The sequence below is a fragment of the Neomonachus schauinslandi genome, chromosome 14, assembly GCF_002201575.2.
Source record: "Neomonachus schauinslandi chromosome 14, ASM220157v2, whole genome shotgun sequence".
In the NCBI taxonomy this organism is placed as follows: domain Eukaryota; kingdom Metazoa; phylum Chordata; class Mammalia; order Carnivora; family Phocidae; genus Neomonachus; species Neomonachus schauinslandi.
This window is the reverse complement of record NC_058416.1, coordinates 66,391,208-66,404,413: the sequence shown is the minus strand read 5'-3', so window position 1 is coordinate 66,404,413 and position 13,206 is coordinate 66,391,208. Positions and strand designations below refer to the sequence as shown.

Here is a 13,206-nt window from a genome sequence, read left to right as displayed (position 1 = left end):
ATCCCACAGATCTGCTAGAAGGTCAGTCCTTAAGGCTGGGAGGGCAGACAGAGAGCAGCCCCAAAGAAAAGTAACTTTCCCAAGACAACAGAGGGGTGGGGCAGGTTGGGAAATGTGGTGAGAGCCACTTACCTAGGACGGTGAGCTGGGTTCCTTCACTGAAAACAAACCAGGATGACTGAGTTTCAGGCCAAAACCCACCAGGCCAGCACCTGGGGCCTGCCCCCTGGGGGCCAGGCCAGAACAGGAACCTGTGATGGGCATAAGGCTGTAGCAGGTGGGGCTGGGCAGCCAGCCTCCTAGAGGCTGTGGCACACCTGGATGAGCCCACAGCCCAGAGGTGTCCCCATGCCCAGCCCCCTGATTGAGGCAGACTCTACCCATGTCTTGTATATTTCCCCCCTTTCCAAGGCTGTCCTGGTCACCTCCTAATCCTCAGTCTGACGGTGACACTGCATGGAGTGGGTGTTTAGTAAATCCCTGGGTGCCTTGTCCTCTCATGTGGTGTGGCAGAGCAAGTCCTCAACTGGCTCAGACCTGCCTGACGGCCTCATTTAGAGCTTCCGAGGGTTCCTTTCCTACAATTTCCCATGGTCCAGCCAGGTGGCTTCCTTCCTGCTCCTACTGGTCTGGGACTGGGTCATTCCTGACTCATTGTACTTGCATGTGTAGACCCCCCACTTTTTCTCTACACATCAAGTCACAATGCAATCCCACCTCTTTGATGAAGCTTTCTGTGATCTCTCAGACCACTGTTTTTCTGTCCACCTGTCTGTGCATCTGTCCATGTGTTCATCCATCCATCCATCCACTCACCCATCTATCCATCCTAAAGTAGCTCCAGGCACTGTTTCATATGCTGGGACATGGAGGGCCTCCCTGGCTTTCATCTCCATCTCTCCCTGAAAGCTCTCAAGTCAGGGCCAACAAGGCCTTCTTCCTGGGCAGTTCCCCAGTTCCTGTTGTACATTATGTCTTTACAGGATGCAACATAGAATCAGCCTCTGTTTTCAGTGACTCTCTTCCTGTTGGTAACTGAGACCTCCCATTCTCCTCCCCTGACTTCTCTTTCACCCCTGCCCATGCATGGCAGCTGACTCCCAGATCGGCACCCTGGGTCCTCCTTTGCCATCTTCCTATATTGTGGATTCCCACTACTGCCCATTTGGTGAAGTTCAAGTCTAGGCCAGCTCTAAATCCTCTCCTTGACTCTCCCTAAATTGCCTACTGACCATCTCCAGCTGGATGTTCAATAGGAATCTCAAACTCACCATATCCAAGTGAGATTGACCACCTTGCCCCCAACCCAGCTCTTTTTTCTGTCTTCATCTTGTCACACATGACCATGAATGCTCTCCCTACCCAAACCTCAGGCCAGATCTGTAGCTTCAAAGCAATCCCAAGCAAATTCCCAGCAAATTATTTTGTTGATATTGGCAAACTGATTCTAAAGTTTATATAGTGGGGCAAAGGACTCAGAATAGCTAACACAATATTGAAAGGAAAGAACAAAGTTGGAGAAATGACACCACAAGGCTTCGAGACTTACTATAAAGCTACAATAATCAAGACAGTGTGGTATTGACATAAATACAGACCAATGGAATAGAACAGAGAGCCCAGAAATAAACTCTCACACATACAATGAAATGATTTTTGACAAGGGTGCCAAGACCATTCAATGGGGGAAAGGACAGTCTTATCAATAAATGGTGCTAGGAAACATAGATATTCACATGCAGAAGAATGAAGTTGGACTCTTACCTAACATTATATACAAAAAAAACCTCAAAATGGATGCAAGGCATAAATATAAGAGCTAAAACAATGAAACTCTTAGAAGAAAACATAGGACAAAAGCTTTACAACATTGGATTGGCAGTGATTTCTTGGATATACTGAAGGCACAGGCAACAAAAGAAAAACTAGACAAGTTGGATTTCATGAAAATGTCAAAATTTTGTATATCAAATGATGCTTTTGACAGGGTAAAAAGGCAGCCCACAGAATGAGAGAAGATATTTGCAAATCATATATGTAATAAAAGGTTAATATCCAGAATATATAGGGAACTCCTAAAACTCAACAAGAAAAAAACAAACAACCCAATTCAAAAATGGGCAAAGGACTTGAACAGGCATTTCTCCAAAGAACATATGCAAATGGCCAATAAGCACATGAAAGATGCTCAATATTACTAATCATTAGATAAATGCAAATTAGGACTACAATGAGATACCACCTCACACTCATTGGGACGGCTACTATTAAAAAAACAAACTAGGAAACAAGTGTTGGTAAGGATGTGGAGAAATTGGAACCCTTGTGTAATGTTGGTGCACAAATACCGCATGATTCCACTTATGTGAGGTATTTAGAGTAGTCAAAATCATAAACAACAGTCTTAAGTTATCAGTGGATCAAAGAAGAAACTACAAGTGAAATTAAAAGATACTTTGAGATGAATGAAAAGAAAACCCAACACACTAAAACCTATGGGATTCAGTGACAGTGGTGTTCTAAGGAAAATTTATAGCTATAAAAAGTCTCTATTAAAAAAGAAGAAAGATTTCAAACCAATAACTTAAGTCTACCTTAAGGAAATAGAAAAAGAAGAGCAAGTTAATTCCAAAGCTAGCAGAAGGAAGGAAATAATAATGATTAGAGTAGAAATAAATGAATTAGAGAATAAAAAACAATAAGGAGAACCAGTAAAACCAAAAGCTGGTTCTTCAAAGTTTAGCAGCTTTGAGAAATCTTTACCAGATCGACAAATACAAAACAGAGAAGATTCCAATTATTAAAGTCAGAACTGGGGCACCTGGGTGGCTCAGTGAGTTAAGCATCTGCCTTGGGCTCAGGTCACGATCCCAGGGTCCTGGGATCGAATCCCACATCGCGCTCCCTGCTCAGCAGGGAGTCTGCTTCTCCCTCTGCCTTGCTCTCTCTGTCAAATAAATAAATAAAATCTTTTTTTAAAAAAAGTCAGAACTGGAAGTTGGGACATTATTACACACCATGCAAAATTGAAAAGGATTATAAGGAAATAATATGAACAATGGAATACCAACAAATCAGATAACCTAGTTGAAATGAACAAATTCCTAGAAAGACACTAACAACCTAAACTGACTCAAAAAGAAATAGAAAACCTGAACAGGCCTATAACAACTAAAGAGATTAAAATGGTAATCAAAATCCGTTCCCATAAAGAAAAGCCCAGGATGAGAAGGCTTCACCAGAAAATCCTACCAAATATTTTTATGTATGCATGTGTGTATGTACAAAATATTTATTTATTTATCTATTTATTTATTTATTTATTTATTTAGTGCATACAGGCACATGAGCGGGTTGGGGGGGGGGGAGAGGGAGAGAGAGAGAGACTCTCAAGCAGACTCTGCCCTGAGCGCAGAGCCTGAGGTGGGGCTCGATCCCATAACCCTGAGATCATGACCTGAGCCAAAACCAAGAGTCAAACACTTAACTGACTGAGCCACCCAGGCACCCCTGTACCAAATATTTAAAGAAAATTTAACACCAATCCTTCACAAACTCTTCTGAAAAATAATAAAGAAAGGAACACTTCCTAACTCATTCTTTGAGAATTACCCTGATTTCAAAACCCAACAAAGACATCACAAGAAAACTACAAACTATCCCTTATGAATACACATGCAAAAATGCTCAATAAAAAACTAGAAAAGCGAATCCAACAGTATATTGAAAGAATCATACAGCAAGTGGGATTTATCTCAGGAATGCAAGGGTGGTTCAACTTAAGAAAATCAATCAACACAACATATCATAATAATAAAATGAAGCATGATAGCCAGGTGATCATCTCCATTGATGCAGAAAAATATTTGACAAAATTCAACACAATTTCATGACAAAAGACTTAAAAAACTTGGAGTAGAAGGGACCTTCCTCAACTTTATAAAACCATCTATGAAAAATCCACGTTGAACATCATATTCATTGGTGGAAGACTGAACGCTTTTCCCTCAAGGTCAGGAACAAGACAAGGATGCCTATTTTTGCCCCTTCAGTTCAACACTATACTGGTGAATGGCTAAACAAAATGTAATACATTGAAAAATGGAATACTTCTCAGCAATAGAAAGGAACAAGCTATTGACAAATGGAATAACCTGGGTGAACTTCAAAGCCGTTATACTGAACTAAAGAAGCCAGACTCAAAAGGTTCTGTACTTGGAATATTATTATTCAGTTATAAAAAACCAACAAACTATGATTCACCCAACAATCTGAACTGACATCCAGAAAATTAGGCTGGGTGTAAAACGCTAACACCAAGTGTTACAAATTGTGTGATTCCATTTATAGAACAATCTTGAAATGACAAAATTAGAAATGAAGACCAAATTAGTAGTTGCCAGCGGGTAAAGAAAGGGCTTGGAAGGGACGGAAATGGGAGTGGCAATAGAAGGGCAAGATGAGGAATCTGCAGTGAGGGAAATGTTCTGTGCCTTAACTGTATCAATGTCAATATCCTGGTTGTGATATTTTACTACAGTTTTACAAAGCATTACCATTGGGGGAAACCAGGTGAAGGGGACATGGGGTCCCCTGTATTGTTTCTTACAACTACATGTGAATCTACAATGATTTCAAAATAAAAAGTTTAATTTACAGAAAGGTTATATACTGCATTATTCCATTTATATGATAGTCTGGAAAAGGCAAAACTATAGGGTCCCAGAGAGATCGGTGGTTGCCGTGGTTGGGGCAGAGAAACGGACTGATTACAAAAGGGACACAAGGAAATTTTGGGGGGTGATGGAAATGTTCTCTATCTTGATTGTGGTGGTAGTTACATGACTCTCTGATTTTATCAAAATTTATACAACTACTATACCAAAAAGAGGGAATTTTACTCTGTATAAATTAAAGTAAAATAAAAATAGAAATCTTTATTACATTACTATAGTCACTATATATATATATATATATATATATATATATATAATGAGTTTATTATTCTTTTCCATGGATATACCATAGTTTATTTTACCTTCTCTTATTGTTGGACATTGAAGGGCTTTCTACTTTTTCCTCTGAACACACTTACAATATTTAGCTGAAGTTCTGATTATTTCCTCAAGATAAATTTCTAGAAGTGGAATTACTTGGTTAAAAGGAATGCAGATTTTTATACATCTTGACACATGGTGTCATTTGTTCCAAGAATTTCTTCTCCCACTGACCATCCATGACAGTGCCCAGTCCTCCCCCGTCAACCTCTGGCACCATCACTTTAAATTCACCTGCCAATTTCACAGGTGATCTTGGTCATTGTGTGGACAGCCCCCTCTCTGCAGCTCTCATCTGCCGTCAAAAAAGCTGGATCCATTTTCCCAAGACACAAATCTGACTCTGAGAGTCCCTTATGTAAGTCCCTCAAGGACCTCGGGAAAAATCACGGGGGCGTGAAACCCCCTGCGGTCTGCCACCCTCCTCACCTCCCCCAATCTCTGCTGTGCCTGCGCACCTCGCTCTCCTTTCAGCCTTTGCTATTCCCTTTGCCTGGAGACACCCCATCAGTGGCCAACAGCGTTTCATCTGTAAAACCAGCTTGGTCATTTCCCCCCGTCCCACCTTACTGCTCTAAAAATGGTCCATCGGTCTGTCCTCAAGACTGCATGTGACCCCCTTGGTTCAGCCCCATCGTCTCTACATCCACCGGCCCCGAGTGACCAGAAAGTGAGTAGACTTCCTTGGGGGAGACCAAGGCCTTGCAAACCACCCCTTCTCTTGGCCCATTTGATTAAGATGCAGGACAGGCTGGTGCAGTCACAGCGCTCTCTTAACTGGCTAGCAAAAAAGCCAGGAGGGCATCCTGGCTCCTCTCTTTCATGTTACTCCCACCTCCTGAATCTCCAACTGCCCGTCCACTCTGCCAAGGACACAGCCACACCCTCCTCAAAGTCTCTCTAGCTCTGGATTCTCACCCTCAACCACCCAAGTCTGGTCATGTCCTTTCCTTGCAAACATTCCCCAGGATGCCCCAGATGAAGTCTGTCCTCCAGGGATGGGTCCTCCATGTCAGGGGCTGGTCACCTGTTCAGCCTTCTCTCAGACCATCTTGGCCCCAGTACCTACTCGTTCCAGCCCTGCGGACCACTGGGAGCTTCCTGGGCATTCTGTGCCTCTATCACCTCGCCATTGTCCTTCTGTGTGGTTGCTGCTTCACCTGCCCCCTCTCCCGCTGGACCTTGAATTGGGGCCAAAGCTTTGTTCCCCTGGGATCCCAGCCCCAGCACAAGGCCTGACTCCCCATGGGGGCTCCATCCCTCCTTGTGTTTCCCAGGATCCTGCTGGATGCTGAGATGCCAGTCCTTGCCCAACACCCACAGGTGCTGACCCACCCTTCATGGCTGGCCTGCTAATACAGAACAGAAGCATCTCATCCTGTTCCAGTCCTGCACCATGGCAACACCAGCATCCTTGGGGTGGGTGTCAGGCTACAAGGCCCTCACCCGACTAGGACCCCTCGCTTTGCAGGTAGGCAACTGAGGCTGGGAGAGGCAGACTTGTCAGCCCCACAAGTTAGGAGATGGGGGTGGGAAGACCTGGCAGCCATCAGGCTTGCGTGTTGGAGTCTGCACAGGCTGTGTGACATTGGGCAGGTCCCCTCAGCTCTCTGGATCTCTATCCTCATCTGTAAAATGGGGACCATAGCAGGCTCTGCCTTGTGGGGCTGCTGAGGGATGTTCTGCCCCTAAAGTGATCAGTGCCCACAATGAACGTGCTGTTGTGTCACTCATTATCATAAGTGGACCCAGATGCTCGGCACTTAGTCCAGGGACTTCCCACCGCACAGAGAGAAGGGCCTAGGGTCACTCAGCAAGTGGTGGCAGACCGTGGCCCCCACAGACACTCGAAGGAGCCTTTCCCATGGAGGCGCTTGCACCCTGGGTGGGCTTGAGTTCTTAGGGGGTCAGTCACAGGAAGCGACCCTGGCTGAAGGTCCTTGGCTGAGGGTCTGGTGACCTGGGGACAGCAGGGAAGGCCCACTCTGATGTAAGAAGCATTGGCTGGAGGGGCGCCTGGGTGGCTCAGTCAGTTGAGTGGCTGCCTTCGGCTCGGGTCATGGTCCCAGGGTCCTGGGGTTGAGACCCACATCGGGCTCCCTGCTCAGTGGGGAGCCTGCTTCTCCCTCTGCCTCTGCTGCTCCCCCCGGCTTGTGCTCTCTCCCTCTCTCTTTCTCTCAAATGAATAAATAAAATCTTTTTTAAAAAAGAAAAGAAGCATTGGCTGGAGCCTGCACCCTAGTGCTCCAAGGGGTGGCCCCTGCCCAGCAGGGGAAGGGCAAGGAGGTGGCTCATCAGTTAAGAGGAGGCGGCCTGGGCACCCTGACCCAGTCACAGCACCTACCACCCACGTGGGTATCCTGCCCCTGCCTCCTGTTTCTTCCCTACCCAGAAGACCAGGGTGAGGTGAGTGAGGCACTAGCCTTGGGTGCAAAATTTAGGAGTGCCAAAAAGCTCAGTAATTAAGACAAATAATATATTAATACAATACTAAAACAAATGAATGCAAACGAATACACCATGGACAAAATGTCAACACTTTAAATAAAGCCAGTGTCTGTCCAGGCTGCCCCCTTCTCACTGATTCTTCCTTGTCCTTCTTGTCCCCCTCATAGCCGCTCTTTGTCCCAGTCCCAGTTCTGGCTGCAAAGACCCTCTCCTCCCTCACCCCCATGACTCCCTCAGTCCCTTACCTGTCCCACGGGCTCCGAGAGCTGCTTCCTGCTGGGGCTCCAGGGTCTGGGGTGCTGTTCGGTGGGTCTACTGTCAGTGGGGGCAGCTGACCATGGGCACCCATAGCCAAGCCCAGCAGCAGCAGGGGCCAGCATGGCTTGGGGCCAGGGCTCTGCCCCCAGGGGGCCTCAGAGCCCACCTGCCCTGTCCCCAGCCTCATTTGCCCTCAGGGTCAAAGGACCTGCAGGCTTGAGCTCCCTGGAGGAGAGTCAGTAAGTACCCCGGTCCTTCTTGCTGGCAGTGGCTATCCCAGTGTTCCCTGGCCCAAGCGGCCCGGTCCTCTGCCTGAACCTTCTCTCCAAGGCCCATGGCTGTTACTCCGGGGGGTCTCTCCCAGCGGGCCATCGGCCAACTGCCCTGCTGTGGTTGGCGTCCAGAGCTCAACCGTCTCCCACCACAGCTGCAAGCCTGGTCTTGTCCCTGGGGCCCTGGGTGGGCCACACCTGCTCCTGCCTTCCTTCTCAGAGGGCGCCTGGGTCTGTGGAGCCTCTCCGCTGGGACTGGAGAGGCCATGGAGGCAGTGAAATGCCGGTGGGGTAGGAGTTGCCTGTGTTCAGTGGGCTGGGGCTGGGGCTGCTGTTCTGACCAGCCTGGGGGCAGGGGTGGTGACAGGGGAGGAAACAGGTGTCGTTTAGCAGGAAGCCGATGTTCAAGTTCGGGAATCATGATACAATTATAAAAATAGGGTTTAAATGCACCATGTCCAGCACCTCATGGGTGTCATCTCTCTCTCTGACACACACAGGCACACACTCACACCCTCACACCCTCACACCCTCATAGATTTTATCCAGCGGTCACCATCATGAGCATGGCGTCGGCACACTGCGCGCAGTAATGGTTTCCGTGAGACCCCTTTCCCATTTCCCCGAATGCCCACGCACTGTCCGTCCGGGAACCCCGCTTCGGTGTGGGGTGAGCAGCGGCAATGAAGAGGGACCGAGCCCCCGCATGGGGTGGCAAGAGCCTGGCTCTGCGCTGGCACTCCCGGGAAGGATGCTCTGGTCACCTCTGGGGCGTCCAGGCGTCTGGGAGGTGGGGCTGGCAGCAACTGCCGGCTCTGCTCACTTTCAGGACCATGGCGAGGTCCAAGTTGGGAGAGAATGGATGTGAAGTTGCTTCTTTGCCCTTTAGTTTTTTAAAAACTGTGGTAAAATATACGTAAAATGACATTTGCATGTTAGCCATTTTAAGTGTACAATTCAGTGGCGTTAAGCACATTCACACTGTTGTGCAAGCCTTACCACCGTCCCTCTCCAGAGCTTGTTCATCTTCCCAGACTGAAACACTGTCCGCTTGAAACACAGTGACTCCCCATTCTTCCTCCCCAGCCCCCCGCACCCACCATCCTACTTTCCGTCTCAGTGAATCTGACTCTGGGGTCCTCGTATATGTGGAATCATATATTATTTGTCCTTTGAACATGCTTTTTAAAGATTTCATTTTATTTCTTTATTTTGGGGGGTAGGGGCAGAGGGAAAGAGAATCTGAAGCAGGACTCTGCGCTGAGCATGGAGCCGACCTGGGGCTTGATCTCATCACCAGGAGATCACAACCTGAGCTGAAACCAAAAGTCAGGCACTTAATTGGCTGAGCCACCCAGGCACCCCTGAACGTGCTTTTTTTTTTTTAATTTAAATTCAATTAATTAACATATAATGTATTAATGGTTTCAGAGGTAGAGGTCAGTGATTCATCAGTCTTATATAACACCCAGTGCCCATTACATCACATGCCCTCCTTAATGTCCATCACTCAGTTACCCCATCCCCCCACCCACTTCCCCTCCAGCAACTCTCAGTTTGTTTCCTATAATTAAGAGTCTCTTATGGTTTGTCTCCCTCTCTGATTTTGTCTTGTTTATTTTTGTTCTTTTCCCCTATGATCCTCTGTTTTGTTTCTTAAATTCCACATATCAGTGAGATCACATAATTGTCTCTCTGATTGACTTATTTTGCTTAGCATAATATCCTCTAGTTCTAACCACATCGTTGCAAATGGCAAGATTTCATTTTTTTGATGGTTGAGTAGTATTCCATTGTGTATATGTGTGTATATATATATATATATATATATACCTCATCTTCTTTTTCCATTCATCTGTTGATGGACATCTGGGCTCTTTCCATAGTTCGGCTATTGTGGACATTGCTGCTATAAACATTGGGGTGCAGGTGTCCCTTCAGATCACTACATTTGTATCTTTGGGGTAAATACCCAGTAGGGCAATTTCTGGGTCGTAAGGTAGCTCTATTTTCAACTTTTTGAGGAACTTCCATACTGTTTTCCAGAGTCACTGCACCATCTTGCATTCCCACCAACAGCGTAGGAGGGTTCCCCTTTCTCCGCATCCTCGCCAACATCTGTCATTTCCTGACTTGTTAATTTTAGCCATTCTGACTGGTGTGAGGTTTGTATCTCACTGTGGTTTTGATTTGTATTTCCCTGATGCCGAGTGATATTGAGCATTTTTTCATGTGTCTGTTGGCCATTTGTATGTCTTCTTTGGAGAAATATCTGTTCATGTCTTCTGCCCATTTCTTAATTGGATTATTTGTTCTTTGGGTGTTGAGTTTGATAAGTTCTTTATAGGTCTTGGATACTAGCCTTTTATTTGATATTTCATTTGCAAATATCTTCTCCCATTCTGTCGATTGTCTCTTGGTTTTGTTGACCGTTTCCTTTACTGTGCAAAAGCTTTTTATCCTGATGAGGTCCCAATAGTTCATTTTTGCCTTATTTCCCTTGCCTTTGGGGACATGTCTAGCAAGAAGTTGCTGCAGCTGAGGTCACGGAGGTTGCTGCTGCCTGTGTTCTCCTCAAGGATTTTGATGGATTCCTGTCTCACATATGTCTTTCAACCATTTTGAGTATTTTTGTGTATGGTGAACATGCCTTTTAAACGGAGAAGTACAGCGAGCATAACACATATGGAGGACGGCTGTTATGATCACATTTCTTATTGCTGTTATTGTTAGTGTGGCCACCAGCCGGTCCATCTGGTGGGGCCGAGAAAAAAATCACCAGCTTCAAAAATAAATGAAACCCTAGTTTCATATATCACCTGTCACTTTTCAAAATTTGTCTTGTAACTCAGAGGGTTGTGATAGCAGTTCAGTGGTTGCAACTAGTGTTTTGCAAAAGTGAAGTAGCCTAGAGCAGGTGGGAGAACGGAGAGCGCCCCGTGCAAGGAGCGGGCTGGTGACAGTTCATGGGATTTTGCTTCCGTAATTGAAATACATAGATGTACTCTGGATGATGATGGGAAATGCATTTCTTACTGGGAGTTTTGATGAGAAAACTTCTGGAAAACACTGTCTAGCAACACACTGGTTTGGCTGTGCATGCCAGCAGAAGCTAGTTGTCAGATCCACCCTGCCCTTCATGGTTGATTGACCTAGAGTTCAGGTTTGAAACCACCCTTTGTTTTAGGTCCTCTGTATCCCAGTGTGTCCTGGAACGGTGTGGTCCTGGTGGCTCGTCCATCTTTGTGAGGCTCCCCCCCAGGGTCTCCCAGAGTGAATTTCATGGGTGCCATATGCCCTAGCGGAGCCAGGCCATCCCAGGTGCTCCCTTGGCATCTGTCCAGCCACGGTGCTGGGATGCTGTAACAGACAGACATACCGACTTCCTCCTATCACATGGAGCTCATGAGGACCACAGAGAGGTCGAACTCCATGGAGGATTACGACTCTGCTCGGCTCCCTGTGTCCCACACTCAGTGACCGATCATCCCCAAGGGCCAGGCACTGTGTCCTGGATAGCTCAGGGTCAACAGGGAGATGGGCACAGCACAGAACAATAACAGGGGCCAGCACCCTAGCAGACGTCATACAAGGGACAGGGGCAGACCTTGGGAGGCCCCTGATTCAGCCCGGTTTTTCCTCATTGTGATGCTGGGCCCACTCCTGCCTCTGACCTTGGACTTTCGGCACCTTTGGAGCTGGGGATGGGTCTGTCCCAGGGGTCCAGATTGAAGCTGCTCCCCCCCTAGCACCCCTGTGAGGGTGTGACACTCACCCACTGCCCAGGGTTCAGAAGCTGTGGTTCCACTTGGAACAGCCCCAGGTCTCAGGGAGAAGGAGGGGCTGGACCTAAACTCAGGGATCCCGGTTGCCCTGCCACAGCCTCTGGACAGCCACAGGAGAGACCGGATGCTGGAGGAGGGAGCTGGCTCCCAGGAGGGGCGGCAGCAATCAAGGAAGCAGGGCTGCAAAACTCCAGTCCGAGGCTTGGTCAGGATGTCAAAATAGCCCAGACTGAGTAGGAGGGAAGGGGTGTGCAGTTTAGAACCCAGTGGCGCCAGAGACCAAGGGGAAGTGACTTCTCTTCTTGCGCACATGTGTAGGTTGAGTGCAAGCCTCTCAGCAGGTGAGGTTGAACCAGATGATGAGGGCTAAGGACGTGCTTTCTCAGACTTCGATGGGCAGAGAATACCAGGGACCTTGTGAAAATGTGGATTCACATTCAGCTGGTCTGGGCTGTCCCAGAAACGAGGCATTTTTTTTTAACAAGCCCCCAGGTGGTGCGGTGGCAGCCAGCCAACATACGGACCACACTTTGAGTAACAAGGTGCAAATGCAACTCTGCACTGCCCCCTGGTGGCCTAGTTGAATGGTGTTTGCACTTGTAGGTAATAGAGACCATTGGTGGTCACCTGTGGCCAGAGGTGCGACTCTGTGGGACAGATCTGACGTCCGCTGAACTGAAGTCGAGATCGAACTGGATCATCAGAGGGTAGAACATTCGGAAGCCCGTGCCTCTTCGCGGGCGTACTATTGAGATGCAGAAAATGAGAGGAGAGTGCCGATTTGAGGGACTTTTCCACACTTCCCAGTTAGAAGGTAGTCCCTGGAAGCGGAGGGAAGAGTTGTGGTTGGTCTGTACGGACAATCACCCTCCCAGCTCCATCCGCCTCAGCTGCATTCCAGATAGTCCCGCGTAGAATTCTTGCTCCCCAACTTCGGGCCTCCCTAGCGTTAGGCCTTAGCTCTGTGGTGAGAAATGAAGCCTCAGGGAAGGGGACAGGAGGCTTGCAGGGGATGGCAGTGTTTTCTTTAGACTTTAACTCTTTTTCATATTTTTCATTTTGAGGGAGTGATGTAAGGCGGGCTAATGTTATCCTGAACTTATTCTCATTATTTTTTTTCTTTTGGGAGGGTAAACTATTTGCATCTCATACCCTCCTCCCACCCTTGATCTGATCCCAAATATCAGGAACCGTATTCAGGATTTGTTCAAACAGGTTCCTTCATTCAGTAATAGTGGTTGGAGACTCTGATACCCCTGTTTCCTCCCTCCTCCTCCTTCTTCTTTCTTCTTCTTCTTCTTCTTCTTCTTCTTCTTTCTTCTTCTTCTTTCTTTCTTTCTTCTTCTTCTTCTTCTTCTTCTTCTTCTTCTTCTTCTTCTTCTTCTT

At 47.2% G+C, this 13,206-nt stretch overlaps 2 protein-coding genes across 2 annotated transcripts in view; both read right to left on the bottom strand.

Annotated features, from left to right (window-relative positions):
* Positions 1-7,950, bottom strand: part of IGLL1 (immunoglobulin lambda like polypeptide 1) — a 35,372-nt gene extending 27,422 nt beyond the window's left edge. Inside the window, exons 1-2 of the mRNA XM_044921031.1 lie at positions 7,751-7,950; positions 133-251 (exon numbers count right to left, since the gene is read on the bottom strand). Coding sequence (XP_044776966.1) covers positions 133-251; positions 7,751-7,950 — 319 coding nt within the window. The remainder of the gene's footprint in view (positions 1-132; positions 252-7,750) is intronic.
* Positions 7,951-12,443: 4,493 nt separating this feature from the next.
* Positions 12,444-13,206, bottom strand: part of LOC110578370 (immunoglobulin iota chain-like) — an 18,836-nt gene continuing 18,073 nt past the window's right edge. Inside the window, exon 4 of the mRNA XM_021687899.1 lies at positions 12,444-12,565. Within this exon, the coding sequence (XP_021543574.1) occupies positions 12,444-12,565 (122 nt within the window). The remainder of the gene's footprint in view (positions 12,566-13,206) is intronic.